The sequence below is a fragment of the Dermatophagoides farinae genome, chromosome 1 (assembly GCF_024713945.1).
Source record: "Dermatophagoides farinae isolate YC_2012a chromosome 1, ASM2471394v1, whole genome shotgun sequence".
NCBI classification, from domain to species: Eukaryota; Metazoa; Arthropoda; class Arachnida; order Sarcoptiformes; family Pyroglyphidae; genus Dermatophagoides; species Dermatophagoides farinae.
Genome location: NC_134677.1, coordinates 7,641,766 through 7,658,365, shown reverse-complemented (window position 1 = coordinate 7,658,365; position 16,600 = coordinate 7,641,766). Strand labels below are relative to the sequence as shown.

The 16,600-nt window shown below is 29.0% G+C and overlaps 2 protein-coding genes across 2 annotated transcripts in view; one reads left to right on the top strand and one right to left on the bottom strand.

Moving 5' to 3' along the window:
* Positions 1-16,600, top strand: part of nst (phosphoglucomutase 3-like protein nst) — a 47,479-nt gene that overhangs the window by 477 nt on the left and 30,402 nt on the right. The gene's annotated exons all lie outside the window — the stretch shown is intronic.
* LOC124491865 (uncharacterized) lies at positions 4,351-15,368 on the bottom strand. Its single transcript, XM_075732682.1, has 2 exons — positions 12,838-15,368; positions 4,351-6,027 (listed from the first exon to the last, which is right to left on the bottom strand). Exons 1-2 carry the CDS (start codon positions 14,222-14,224, stop codon positions 4,757-4,759), a joined length of 2,658 nt encoding a protein of 885 aa, XP_075588797.1. The 5' UTR covers positions 14,225-15,368; the 3' UTR covers positions 4,351-4,756.

Here is a 16,600-nt window from a genome sequence, read left to right as displayed (position 1 = left end):
CACACACACAGACATTATTCAATGGATCAACATTAACATCAGAAAAATAGGTTCCAATTATTTAGTACTCTCTAATTGAGACAAATTCAAAAAAAAAGTGAGACATTATTATTCATTCATTCATTCATTATGATGATTATGATGTGTGTGTGTGTGTGTGTGGAAAAAAAAAGAAATTTTCGAACGTTATTTACACCAAAATCATTTTTTTTGTTGTTGCTGTTATTCAGGAACATATTTTTTTTGGTTGTTGTTACCGGCATAAATATTGCACAAGCCGGTAACTATTTTTTTTTTCTCTCTCTCTCTCTATCTCTTGATGTTCATTGAACTGAATTTTCATTCATCTAGTCATATTATATGGTGATCATAATCAAAAAAAAAAAAAAAAAAAAATCAAAATCAAATTCGATCAACCATGTATGTGTGTGTATGTTCATGTGAAAGGTGAGACGATTTATTGTTATTTAACCACTTACCTACCAATTTATCGGCTTATCTTGATGGATTTTTCCATTTTATATTGATAATATCTGTGTGTTTCTTCCATTTTTTTTCCTGGATTACTGCTGTTTTGTATGAAACATGATATCATCATCATCATCATCATTTTATTCATATCAAGGACCATATGGCTATGATATTTTGTGGTCATCTACCACAAATAAATTGATTGACTTTTTCAAGAGTGTGTGTGTGTGTGTGTCGAATTGCAATAACGGTAATTGATATGGCAAAACCAAAAAATAATAATAAATGATCATTAATTTAATTTTACATTTGACCTTTGGTCATATTATATTATATTATTTATTATTATTATCATAAATTGTGAAAAAAAAGATCGAAACAAATGTTTTCATTTTTCAAAAAGACAAAAATTGTTTTGTGTAGATCTTACAAATACAAGAAAACAAAAAACTTGGCACTTGAATTTTGCTTGAATTTGTTATTGATTTTTGTATCAATTTTGTGTTGTTGTTGTTGTTGTTGTTTATTTATCTTTCTTTCTCTCTCTCTCTGTGTGTGTGTGTTTTTATTGTGTTTATGTGTTTGACAATCAAAAAAAAAAAAAAAAAAAAAAGATAGAAGAAAAAAAAAATCATGTCTGTAAATCTCTTGGACACGTTCTTGAAACAAAACAAAAAAAAACCAAACGAATTGATCGTCAACATCGACAATAAACAACAACAACAACAGGTATAGGCCAAGATAAGAATCTCCATTTGATTGGGCCAATCATTTTTTTTATTCGTTTGTTCACAAAGAGAAGTAAGGTGACCACCAGAAAAAAAAACCACCAGAGAGAAAAAGAGAGAGAGAGAGAGAGATCAATATCGTTCACATACCGTGTCCAGATTGATTATCATCATCATCATCATATCGTTATTGACGATGATCAACTGTACGATATATAGATAGATAGATAGATAGATCGATCGTTTTACCAAAGTCGTTATGGTTGTTTGTTGTTGTAGTTATGGTTATTGTGGTTTTTTTTCTTGTGGTGGTGGTGGTGGTGGTTGTGGTGGGTACTCATCATCAGACATCATCATCATCTTCATCGTCCTACTTTTTATATATTTTCTTTAAAAAAAAGAAGAAAGAGAAAAAAAAAATGAAAGAAAAAAGCCAATACTGATCAAGTGAAACAAAAAAAAAAAAAAAAAAAATAAAAAGAACAGGACACTCTGTTGGCCTGTCTTGGCCTGGGCAGTTTATGAGAAAAGAAAAAAAACGAAAAGAATGCAATGAATCTAATTTATTAAAATGTCAAAATGAATGCAGATCACATTTTGAAATGATGATGATGATGATGATGATGATCAAGGTAAAAAAAAACGAATGAACATGGAAAGCTGGAAGGCCATAATGACGACGTTTAAAATAAAACAGAAAAAAAATTTCGGACGAATTTTTTTTTTCGGGCCCCGGTCACATTCACAATGATGACCGAACAAAACGAAAGCGCGTACCTCTCTATCTTGTTTTTTTTTTGTAAATGGAAATGAAATATTTGATGATGATGATGATGATGAGCTCAGGAGGAAAAAAAATCGATTATTTATTTATATTCATTCATTTTGTGTTGACCTTTATTTTTTTTCGGGCAATAATTTTTTTTCTTCGTTTTTTTGTGGTTATTTCTCTCTCTCTCTCATTCAATGATTGGAATTCAAAAGATTTTTTTTTGTTGGATTGATCATCATCATTATCAATCGTAATCCACGTCGTTTTTGTTTTTTCCTTACAGATTTGATCATTGATGATGTATCGATTTTTGATTGTTTATTTATCTACATTTATCTATCTTATCTCGATATTTTATCAATTCAAGTGGAATTCAAGTTGTCTGTTTGTTTGTTTTTGGAGATTTTTTTTTAACAAAAAAAACACTATAAAATAATGATGAAAACACGTGCAAATCATTGATTTTTTTTTTGTTTTGTTTTGTTTTGTTTATCTCTCTATCAATCTCTCTTTCGATTGTTCGTGTGTGCGTGTGTGTAAATTAAAGGTGCTGATACCGTATATTTAAGAAACTAATTCAGATAATAATTGGGTATAAAACTATATATATAATTAACTGGTTAAACCAACACACACACACACACACACCAGCACGATATCAACTATCAAAGAAAAAAAAGCTTGTCTAGTTAGTCAATACGGTAAATGTAAAACTTGTAATTATCCAGTAGCAGTGCGTATGAATGTGTGTGTGTATGTATGTTTGTCGGCATTCCAGAAGAAAAAGTGCTAGAGAAGGGAAAAAAACGCAATTTTTTCACCCAAAATTCAAATCAATAATCAACTGGTGATATTTTGGATGCGTAAAAAAAATCATACACGATGATGATGATCATCATCATTTATTCATGGTTAATTGCCATGATGATAATTACAAAGATAAAAATGAAAATTCAAATGTGTTAGAATTAATGAAACTTTTCTGTGTTGTTGTTGTTGTTTGATTCAAGAATAAAAAATTTTTGTTATTTATTAGCGATAAATCAGCATTAAAATGCATCGAATAAAAGAGAAACATTTGCAAAAACAAAAAAAAATTTTCATTTCATTTTAATGATAATCAACAATTTGTGCTGCTGCTGATGGTGGTGGTGGTGGTGGTTGTTGTTTATTATTAGAAGAAAATAAAATATTTTGTCGGACTGTCCATTTATACTATATTTATTATCATTATTTGCTTGTTTTTGTTTCATTTACATCCGTTTTATTTTTTTTTTTTTGCTTCATTACAAGTCAGGATTTTATTCATTTCAATTCAAATTTTACATTTCATCCACAACAACAACAACAACAACAGCAGAGAGAAAACAAAAAAAAACTTCATCGATTTATTTGAAAGATTTGATTTGATTGTTTGAATTACTCATACATACACACACACATACAGACAATTATTGTATACACAAAACGTCATTCAATCACATTTAAAAATTTTTTTTCTTCTTCTTCTTTATACGATAGATAGATGGATAGATGGATTGACTGGATTGAGATTCAGATGATTGTCGATGTTGTTGATGAACGGATGTAATAATATGGACAACAACAACAACAACCACCACCACAACAACGAGAAAAGAGAAATTTTGTTTGTGTGATGGACATATAGTACACACACACACACAAATCATAAAGAAACATCATTCATTCACATTTATTATATAAATATAGAAAACAATTAATTTGATTTGAAGACAAATCAAGAAATGGAAAGACAAAAAAAAAACAAAAACAAAATAAGATTGGATGCGAATCGAATCGAATTTGAAATAAAAACGCCTGCTGATTATTCATTCATTCATTTAATATGGTTTTTTTCCCCATTTGATGATGATGATGATGACTGTTGTCCAAACTTTTTTTTTTCTTTCTCATTCTCTTTTTTTTTGTCGATTCAGATTGATGATGATGACTGACACATTGTCTATATTATGATGATGATGATCTAGATTTATTTATCGAGTTTAAAATTTGAATTGAATGAAAATGGATTTTGTTTTTTTTTTTGAAAATATTATGAATCAAAATGTGTTTAGTGTGTATAGAGTGAATTTTAAATGAAAAACATTTCATCACACAACAAAAACACTTTATATATCATTGATGATTGTCCACTATTTCACCACAACATTTTGTCTAAATATTTGTCAATCTTCAATCAATAATCCAATCGTTTTGGAAAAAAAAAACAATCTGACAGCCATCAAAAAAATGATTTCTGGATGAAATTGAAATTTTTTTTTTTTTTTTGCAATGTGAAACCAAAAACGAAATTATTTTAAAAATAAGTGAAAACAAAAAAAAAATTTTCAATTTCAATTTTTGATAAACAAAAGTATTCAGAAATTTTATTCTCATTTTCCATCGAATTTATCAATGTCAGTAATTAATAGTAATCATCATAATATATATCGTTATTATTATTTTATCACAAAAAATCGAGATTGAGTGAGTGAGAGAATATTGTTGTTGTTGTTGTTATTGGTTGTTGTTTTTCTGCCAAAGTCAGCATCAAATTGATTTTAATTAATTACAATCAATTAATCAAGAAAATTTGTTTGTGTGTATTTTTTTGATTGAAATTTGAAACAGTGCAATTGTTACATGGTGTGTGTGTGTGTGTTGTGTTGTGTTGACTAGGAATCTTAATGTGTACACATAAATAATTTATATATTTCAGAATATGATGAAGCCAAAAAAAAAAATGAATTTTAAAATTCCTGAATCAATATGAGATTGCAGCATTTAGATGCGGATGATGATGATGATGATGATGAGGATGATGATGGAATGGTGATGTTAATGCCGTATGATGATGATGATGATGACTTAATGCTGGATGATGATGATGATTCAAGTGTGTTGTCTCATAATGAGGATGATGATTATTTGAAGACGATACATGATGATGACCATGTCCATGTCCAGGTCCAAGTGGCGCCATTGTATTTGTTTGTGACATTGTATGATACCATTGATGATGATGTCCATGTGATGGTGGTGGTGGTGGTGGTGGTGTAGGTCCATGATGTGTTTGATGATTATGATGTTGATGAAGATGATTTTGTTGATCACCTAATGCTGATAACATTGATGATGTTGTTGTTGTTGATGTTGTCGATGGTGATGGTGGTGACATTGTGAAATTATTATTTTGATTTTGATTTATATTTTGATTATTATGTAAATGTTGCTGTTGTTGTTGTTGTTGTTGATGCATATTATGATGTGGATAATGGTGATGAGATAGATGATGATGTTGTGATGATAGTCCATTTGAAATTATTTGATGATTATTATTCGTATTAATTTGATGATGATTCATGTGATGTTGTTGTTGTTGTTGTTGTTGTTGCTGCTGTTGATTATGAAGTGATAAATTTGTTTGATGATGTTGAATACCTTGATGATGATGCGGTGATGATGATGATGATGATGCTGATAAATATGAATTTGTTGTAGATGTTGCTGTTGTAAGTAAACGATTATGATTATGATGTTGCGATTGTTGTTGTTGATAATTATGTGATGCCGTACTACTATTACTGTTATTATTAATTGGTGGACTTGATGCATTGGCTATTATATGATGATCATTACCACCACCACCACCACCACCATCACTATCATATCCAGAACCATTATTTGAACTAGCTATCGATGATGATAGTTGATCAATATTATTATTATTACGAGCCAAATTATTATTATCTATTGACATATGATTATTATGATTATTATTTAATGACGATGTTGGTGACATTGGTGACATTGATGATGATGATGATGATAATGATTGTGGTTTATTATTATTATTATCATGTACTTTCATATGTTTACGTAATGAACTTGGATGTGTATAGCTTTTATCACAACCTTTTATCTTGCAATTATATGGTTTATCGCTTGTATGTACATGTGAATGTTTTTTACGATCCGAACTATTTGCAAAACGTCTTTCACAACCATCATATTCACATTTGAATGGTTTTTCACCTGTGAACGAAACAACAACAAAAAAAACGAAAAACAAGAAATCAATTAGAGAAAAAAAAAGTAAATTAATTAATTTGTTAGAAAAATCAAACATTTTATTAACCATATCATCATGTAAACATTTGAAAGTTTCAAACGGACAAAATACAAACATATGAGTAGAGATAGATAGCTTAAGTGCGATGTGTTTTTATTTATAATTATCAGAAGATCCATAATTAAGATGTATTTTTTTTTATTCGAAATAAATAAAAACAAAAATGTGTGATAAATGTTCATGTGTTAGATAGATCTATCGTTTAGTAATCTAAATTTACCAATACACACACACACACACACACACACAATAGATTTCTTCTTTTTTTTGATCGAAAAACAACAACAACAACAACAACTTAAACTACAAGTACAAATAAATTAATAATAACAAACATTCCAGATTACAATCTTCAATCTCTTGTTATAATAACAACAACAACAACAACAAGTATTCAAAACTCTTCTACAACGACAAGAAAAAAAAAGAATTATGTTCTTGTTTGTTGTGGTCATTTATCCTGGTCGTTTTTATTTATATGTCCAGAAGATATTTTGTTCAGGTAAAGAATAAGTTTTTCTTTTTTTTTCTAATCAAGCTGCCTTCAGGGCACCTGTAAAACACCTGCAAAAAAAATTTTTTTTTTTGTTTGTCTTCAAAATTTCACTCGTTAACGTTTTTTTTCTTTTTTTTTTTTTTTTTTTTTTGGTTTTATCATTTTTACCCTAAACCCAAAATGGCTTCAATGAATATTTTTGTTGTTGTCGTTGTTTTTTTTCTCCTTTATTTCATGTCACAACTTTCACATTTTTTTTTTGATTGTTGTCGGTGGTATGAAATGGAATGTTCACAATTTTCTACTTTTCTACATAATTCTTTCGTTCGTTTTAGAATAAGTAAAAAAAAAAAAACACAAGTTGTGACTTTTCTCACTTTTCTTACTCTGTTGTCTTCTGGATTTATCACAATCTCAAACAGAAAAAAAAACACATACACACACACACACACACAAGAATAAATGACAACTAAAATTGATCACAAGGTAAGATAATAATGCAAATGAAAAAAAAAATGTATTTTGTACCATTTTGGAATTATTGGTCAATGTTTGGTTGGTTGTAAAAAAAGGATTGGATGATAGCAAAATTTAGTTATCTAATTTTTTTTCCACTTGTCTTTATAATCTCCCTAATGGATCTGACTATGAAAATGATGATCAATTTATATTTTCACACACACACACACACACAAACAAATTTAAAGCGGATTTAGACAAAAATTATTTTGATCCAAAAAATGCAGCAAAAGAATTCATTTCTTTGCTTGTAATAAAAGTTAAAAATTATTCAACAACAGCAATAACGAAATCAACGAGTAATCTTTTTATTTCCAAACAATTTTTTTTGTTCAACCAAAAAAATGTGCCCATAGTGTGCGATGATAAAAAAAATTCTCCCTCTAAATGTGTCTGGTTGATTGATAGATATATGGACGGACGGATGGATGGATTGATTGATTGATCGAATAAACGAACCCCAAACATCGATCGACTAAATTGGTGATTGAGTTTAGTTTGGTTTGGTTGAAATTTTTAACAAAAAAAAAATTGAATGAATGAACAAAATACGAAGGGGAAATTCGAATGAAATATTTTTGATGATGAACTGATTTTTTTTTCATCACCCAAAACAACACAATAGGGAAACCCGAAACAACGAAAAAAACAATCGATCAATAATCATAAATAATCTTTGAATGAATACAAGGATAATAAAGAAAATAAAAGAAATTCTTCGGATGTGTTAAAAACAAAACAAAACAAAAAAAAAATTCATTCAAATAATCAAAAAAGGCAATTATTCATCAAAATCATCAGAATATATAATGATGATGTTGGTAAATAATAGCGAAAAAAAAATAAGACAACAATAATAATAATTCTGTTCATTCATGAATCTGTTAATGAAATTGAAATTAAAGGTGAAAAAAAAATAAAATAAAATTGGGTGTGTTTGTGTATTCGAACCAAACCAAGAGAGAGGTGGTAACACGATGATGATTTGAGAAAGAAAGAAAAAAAAACATACGTCATAATCATCATCATCATCATCGGGAGATTGGAAAAAAAAATATTTCATTTTTGTTTGATTGTTATGTGTGTGTGTGTGTATTGTTGGTTGATATAAGCACTGGAACCATACACATCATCATCATCAACAACAGTAAATGATGATGATGATAGAATTGAATAATAACAAACAAAAAAAAACAGAATGATGATGATGATGATGATGATGGTCTCACGGCATGCGGTCGGTCGCATTTTTTTTTTTTTTATTTTGCCACAATTTAGAAACACACACACACACAGAAATACAATAATTTCAATTGAAAATTCAATAGTAAATATGTGTGGATTGTATATATATATATTGCTCTGTTTATGACAGTTTTCATGTATTTTTTTTTACCATTCATTCATTCATTCAATCAATGATGATGATGATGAAACTTTGTTCTGCATTTGAAACGTTTTTTTTTTTTGCTATTCACTTTCCTATGTGTAGTATATATATATATTCTTTTTCACAAATGTTTTTTTTTATATTTGTTCAGCGTTTCATTTTTTTTTTTGATTTTCTGAAAATCATTTGATGAAGATGGGTGTGTTTTGTGTTTCTCTCTGTGTGTGTGTGTGTGTGTGGATGGGCAATAATGAAATCAACGATGGATGAATGATGAAAAACTTGTAAAAGTTTTCAGAATTTGATGATGATGATGATGATGATAATGACTAAATCGATTAATTGTGTATGTGTGAAGAGAGATGTTATTTGGTGAAATATGGTTATGTTCTTGTTCAGGAATTGTTTATTTCAAAAAGTAAAAAAAACGAGTTACCATTTTAATAATATGATGATGGCATCATACTATCATCAACACACACACACACACACATTCAATTAGAAACGAATTAGATTTGCCCTAGAAAAAAAAATTTTGTTTTTTTTTTTTTTTTTTTGAGTAATAAGGAAATCAAAACATGAGATTTTTTTTCTCTGTTTTCAAATACAAAAATTTCAACACAAAAATTGATACTCAATGATGATGATGATGATGATGAGAGTTATCATCACACCATCATTAAATGAGAGTGGACAAAATTTTGTTTGTAAAAAAAAAAAATGATGAAAGCCAAATGCAGATGTTTGAATATAAAATCACAGCAACAGCAACCAAAATGGAAGAAAAACAATTAAACGAAAAGAAAAATATTAGCTAGTCACGAATTAATTGCCTACTTTTGTGGTAAGTGTTTGTGTTTGTGTTTGTGTGTGTGTGTATCAAAGAAGTAAATTGTGGCCAATCATCATCAAGTTGATGAAGATGAAGTGGATTTTCCACCAAAAAAAAAACTGAGGGTATCTTTAGAGTAAAACGAGACCATTCAAAGTAAAAGTAAGGTAATTGAAATTGGACTAATCATTTCTGCAAATCATAAATAAACGTACAACGTAAAACCTTAAAAGAATGAGAAAGTGTGGCTATAGCCAAACCAAACCAAACCAAACAAAACATTGAGACGAAAAGGTAGCCAGAAATAAAAGTCAATTAATTTTTCAACTAATAAAAAAAAATAAATAAACAATTATAAGAAGATGAAAGCTCAAAATTATATTAAATTACAAGTGGACATGATGACAAATAAATAAACAAAAATGTCAAACAGAATAATGTAAAAATAGGAAGAATTTCCTGTGTGTGTGTGTGTGTATACAATGTATATGAAAATTTTACATAGACAATGATAATGTTCATAGGTTCAAGGTAAAAGTAATCGGGGTGAGAGAATTCTTTAGTTTGTCATGCACTATATTCTGTTTGTGTGTGTGTGTGTGTGTGTGCATGTGTTTCAAAATGAATTTGATAATGAATGAAAAATTTTCTTCTACAACAAAAAAAAACTAACCATATCGAATCAATTTTACGAATTTTCTTGTCTCATGAATCTGTTGTTCTTCTGGTCGATAAGGTTCACAAAATTTTCAATTAGTATTTTTTTTTGTTTTGCCTAGCTACCTATCATGTGACTATGATTGGTGGTCATTGGTGTCACTTATGATGATGATGATCATCATCATCAGGTATAATCATTCATTTGACAATAATCAATAAAATGAATTGTATGACCTTCCCTGGCAATAATAATGATAATAATTTCAGGTGTGACACCAGTGGATTGAATTTTTTTTTTTTGTATATGATGACCAAACCAAATTGTAAGTGATTCATTTCATTTAGTTTAGTTTAAGTTTTTTTCTATTTATTTCCTTTGTATTGTCTTTGTGTACGAACATGTTGTTCAGAATGTGGTCATTTATTTATTTTTTTTTTTTCTACTAAGAAACAAAAACCAATATAAATTCATCAATTCAACGACAACAACAACAACAACAACAACAACCAAAAACGACTGATTGATGAACTAAAGTTAAAGTTGGGCTATTGTTTTTTTTTTCTCTGGACATTCTGTTAGAAAAAAAAATTATGTCCCATATTTTGTTTACGTTTCTCTCTTTGTATATCTGTGTGTGTGTGTGTGTGTTCTTGGACCTTCTTAACAATGCTTGACAACAACAACAACAACAACAACAACGGCAACGACGGCTATCAATAATCAAGTCGCGCCCAATAACATATATTGTCTCTCTCTCTCTCTCTTTTGGTCGAACAAAAAACAAAACAAAACAAAAAAAAAATTCAAAAAACTAAAACTACATTATAAATCATAAATCATTGTCATTCGGCTATGTTGTTTCGGTTGTGTAGTGGTGGACATACAACATATATACAGATTTTTTTTTTTGAAATTCAGAGAAAAAAAAACGATGATATTATGTTGTATGTATGTATATCATCTTTACAATATATCAATTACAGGTTGACTTTTGCTTGGTTGCTTTTGCTAATATACATGGTGTCCACACATATTTATGGCAAAAAAAAAAATCTTGTATAATAAACAATAACTAGTAGATAATAATGATGATGATGATGATGAAAAAAAATGAAACAAAACAAACAAACCACACACACACACACACACACACACACAGACAGACAATTATGGAATGAAAAAAAAGAAAAAAAAATCGGATATGAATAATCATTATTCATACACATGTTATGCAAACACACACACACACACATAGACAGACAATTGAAAATTTTTTTTTCAAAAAAAAAAAAAAAAACTACATTACATTACATATATCAAACAATCCATCAAACATACTTGGAAAAATAAAGAAAGAAAGAAACTACAAGATGTATAATCATGAAAGATTGTTGATGAAAAATGGATTGGATATTTGTAATGGGGGGAAAAAAAAGACTGTGTAAATGAATGAATCCTGAATCATTTGATGAACAGTTTTTTTTTTTTTTTGGTCTTTTTTTTCGAATGATTCATCACATCATCATAAAGGTGGGTGAAACAAACAAATAAAATAAAATAAACTATAATAAAAGTATTCAACAACAAAAAAAAAAAAAAATCAACAATGATCTATATAGCATACGGAAAACAATGATAATATAAAACAAAAACAAAAAAAAAACAGATGGGCAGTGGCCTGTAAACGAAAAATTTTCGGACCAATTGTCGATACAATAATTATTCACGAAAAAAAAAACAGATGAAATTCCAAATACACACACACACACACACAGTGGTCATATAACTTTCTTTCTACTATAGAGATTCTTTATGGGGAAAAAAAATTCGTTTCTAAGAAAAAAAAATCAAGAAAAAATCTTTATGCTTAAAGTCATATATATCCTTGGCATTCATTCATTCATTCATTCATTCATCCATGGTTTTAGCTTTATAGCAATGAAGCAATCATCAACATTGCTTTAATAATAAAAATAACACAAAACAGCAACAACAACGACAACGACAAAACATTGATCATCATTTCAAGTGAAAACTTGAATTTTTCATTTCTCTTTCTCGTTTTTTTCCATCATCATCATCATCATCATTATATTATGATGGACCTAAAAAAAAGATGTACCTAATATATGCTGCTCGCACACACTTACACACACACACAATCATCAGATGTATTAATTTCAACTAAAAAAAAAAACTTACAGAAATGAAATTTGTTTCCCTCAAGAACCATAATCATCATCATCATCATTTTTTTTTTGTGTTTCTTTTCTTCAAGACAACAACAACAACAGAAAAAAATTTCAATATGATCAAAAAAAAAAAAAAAGAATTGAAAAGAAAAAAAAATTCGTAAATATTTATTCACCCCTAAAGGCATTTATAAAACGAAAGAGAAAAAAAAATACAAATCGATAGTAAAAGTAAAGAAGCTAGAAAAACATACACACACACACACATGTTATTAGTCGATGCTGAGATATGTGATATGATATGATCCTTTCAAAGTAGTAGCCATAATGAAATGAAAAATTCAAATGTAGTCCAATGTCTGGTGTGTGTTTTTATTCCATTTTTTTTTTTTTTTTTTTTTTTTTTGCTAGTTAATTTATGAGTTTCATTTTGTTGTTTCTGGTTTCACACACACACACACACACAAATAAAACAAATAAATATAAGAAATGGTCTAAAAAATTTTTTTGCTTTCCTAACCTCAAAATTGGTATCAAACACGAACAAATTTTCTTTTTAAATTATGGCAAAAGTTTTTTTTTGTTTTGTTTTAAATGTTTTTTTTTGGTATAGAATAACTTACCTGTATGTGTTCGTTTATGTATTTTAAGATTTTCACTACGTGCAAATACTTTACCACATCCTGGAAATGGACATGGAAATGGTTTTTCACCAGTATGTACACGTATATGATTGACTAATTTATATTTTGCTTTAAATGGTCTTCCATTTCTTGGACAATCGATCCAGAAACAAGTATGATTGGAACATTCAGGACCACCAACATGTTCAATACTAATATGTGATACAATTTCATGCATTGAATGAAATGTTTTATTACATGGTTTTTTCAATAGCTGATCAGGATCAATCCATAAACAAATCAATTCTTGTTTATTGTTATTATTATTAGTATTATTATTGATTATCGTTGTCATAGTTGTCGGTGATGATGATGTTGATGATGAATTGTTGTTGTTGTTATTATTATTATGGCACATATAACGAAATAATGCAGCACTTTGATGATGTATTGGATTCATTGCTGTTAAATGTCCATAATGATGATTTACAGCATGTGCTGCAGCAGCAGCAGCCATTGCTGATCCAACAACAGTTGTTGCTGTTGCTGTTGTATTATTAAAATCAATTGTTTGATGATGATGTGGTGGATGTGCAATATGATGAGGATGATGTGATGAAGAATAATTTGTATTTAAATGATTTAAATGTTGATGATGACTATGATGATGATGATGATGATCACCACCACCACCACCACCAACATTTACAGAAGCGGCAGCAGCCGCAGCGGCCGCTGCTGCTGCCGCAGCACGATGATACATTGATGTTACAGTAGCCGCACTAACTATCGATGGTGTCGATGTAGTCGTTGTTTTTGTTATCGTTGATGATGATTCCGATGATGATGTTTGTTGTTGTTGTTGTTGGTGTTGTTGTAAAAGATCATCCATACCATGTGAATGTTGTTCATCGAATGTTGTTGTTGTTGTTGTCGAATTTTGTGTAGATGGTGATGAGAATATCATTGTTGAATTTTCTGCTTTTAAATTTTGTTGATGAACAGAAATTGATTGTAAAAACATTGTACGATCAATTGTTGATTGTTGTTGCTGTTGTAATACAATATCGCCGGTATTTGTTTGTGTTTCTTGTTTAATTATCGACGAAGATGACGATGATGATGAAAATGGTGATATTGATGTGGTTGTTGTTGTTGTTGCTGTTGACATTGAATCTGATTGATCAAATATTTCACGTTTAATTCGAAATGATTCTTGATTAAAATAATTCATTCTCAATTGTTGTTGCTGTTGTCGTTCATATTGATATTGTTGATGATGATGATGATGAAACGATGATGCAGATGGTGGTAGTAGTGGTGGCGGTGGTGATGATGCTGATGATGATGATGTTATTAAAATATTTTGAACAAAAGGATTAAGCATCTTTCATCATGATCAGAAGCAAGAAAAAAAAACAATAATTTCATCGACAAAAAAAAAATAAATTCAGTTTTACAAATAAACAAAGTGAGTAAATGAATGAATGATGATGAACTTGATTAATCAGCTACGGTGCAAAAATTATAAATTTCACTTATCAATATTGGCCGTAAATGTAATTAGTGTACATGTGTGTATCGTTAGTGTTTAGTGCGTGTGAAAATTGTAATCGATACTTGAACACGTTTCTGCACACACATTTATAATGATGATGATGATGATGATGATAAGAATTAGATCAATATAACAGAAAACGAAGAAAATTGACAAATTAAAATTTCAAAGGTCAGAATTTCATTTTTTTTTTTCGTTCGTTGATTCAAATTATGACAAAGAAGCAGAAAAGCTCCAGAAAAAAAAGATGAAAATTATTTTTAAGCTCTTGAAGACACAAATGGAGTTGGATGGAATAAATGAATATTCATTTTTTTTTCATTAAACAACCAGATTCATCATCGGATGATCCATTCAAGATCATTCAAAGGATTTATTATGAAAAAAAAAACACAGATCCATATACACAAACACTGAGTGAGTTAAAGACAGAAGAATTTAAAGAATATTAACAAAGAAAAAAAAACGGATAAACAATCATTTTTTTTTTGATGATTTTAGGCGCACACGCTGTGAATATTATTATCAAATTGAAATCATCATGATGATGATGATGATCATTATTATTAAACAGCACAAATTATAACAGTTTTTTTTTCTCTTTCTCACTATCTATCTTGCTGTGTTTTCACTTACATCGACACCGACACACACACACATTGATTATTCGATTGTCCACCCAGGTTTCGATTTCAAAAAAAAAATAAAAAAATTTTCTGTAATTTTGAATCTTTGAACTGAGTTTGATGATGATGATGATGATATAAGTATCGTATTTTTGTTTTGGTTTTGTTTTGTTGTTGTTTTTTTTTTTTTGATGATTGCTGGTTACAAAAACTGACCACACCATACCAAAACAAACGAATACATCGAGAGAAAAAGAGTGTTAGAGCGAGAGAGAGAGAGAGAGAGAAGAAAGAGTATAGGTAACCCACTGTGAATCTGGATGATCTGATCTGAATATATATTGATGATGATGATGATTATATGAGAGTGGGGCCAATATGAACTTTTGTTTTTTTTTTGTTTCGTTTTTATTATTTTCGTTGTTGTAGTTGTGATGGTGTGGTAGCGTTTTTTTTTTTTTTTTTTGTTATTGGTATTTTGGTGATGGCCACGTTTACGTTATTAACGTATATATATATGATTCGTGGTGTGTGTGTGTGTCTGTGTTGTTGTTGTGTAGCTGAGCAATGAACAAACGAACAAACGAACGAACGAATGAGGATAATAAATTCGAGAAATTGAAAGATGAAGAAGCAGAAGCAAAAAAAGGAAAAAAAAATTCAATTCTCTTTGTGTGTGTGTGTGTGTGTGTATGCAATGCGTATATAAAATGTTCAAAAGTATAATCCTCTTTATTGCATTTTTTTTTCTTTCACGTCTGTTTCTGTTCTATTGAAAAGGCGTGTTTTTATCTTTTTTTTTTTTTTTTTTGTTGATTCCACCAAGTTGAAATATTCATTTGTTCTTTACAATTTTTTTTTTACAGTCTACCTTTTGTGTTCTATACTCTATTCATCAGTACATACATAAGAACAAACAAAAAAACAGGTGTGGCCTAATCCCATTCACTTGCATGTAGATTATTCTGATTGAGTTCTAACTGGTACCTCCTATTTTTTTCACTGTATTGTACAACCCACCACTACTTTTTGGTTTGAGTTTGGTTTGATTTTTTTTTTTGCTGGTTGATAAATGAACTAGTTTTTTTTTCATTCTGCGCAGAAACCAGAGATTTTTTTTTCATCTGGAACCATTTATTTATACCCATATATATTCTATATTCTATTCGGTTAATAGGATTCTCTATAAAAAAAACTAAACTATTTTTTTTTTTGTTCATCCAAATTGTTCAAATGGATCATTTCCATATCCATATGGTGGTGAATGGTGAAAGTAAAAGAACATGTTTCAACTATCATGGATCATTGATGGAGCGTGCGTATGAAAAAAAAAGTAAAAACTGTGGGCGTTATTATCATCATCATCATTATATATATGATGTGTGTGTGTGTGTATGTTTAAGTGTGAAGAAGCTTTATTTGTGGAGGATTAAAGCTCCATATATTGATAATAATGATGATGAAAAAAACTTTGATGAGCGAAAAAAAAAATCATTTTTCGTTATGCCAATCCAAAATGATTGTCGAAAAAAATTTTTTAAAAATATGTCCATTAAACAACAGCAGATGACAGTTTTCC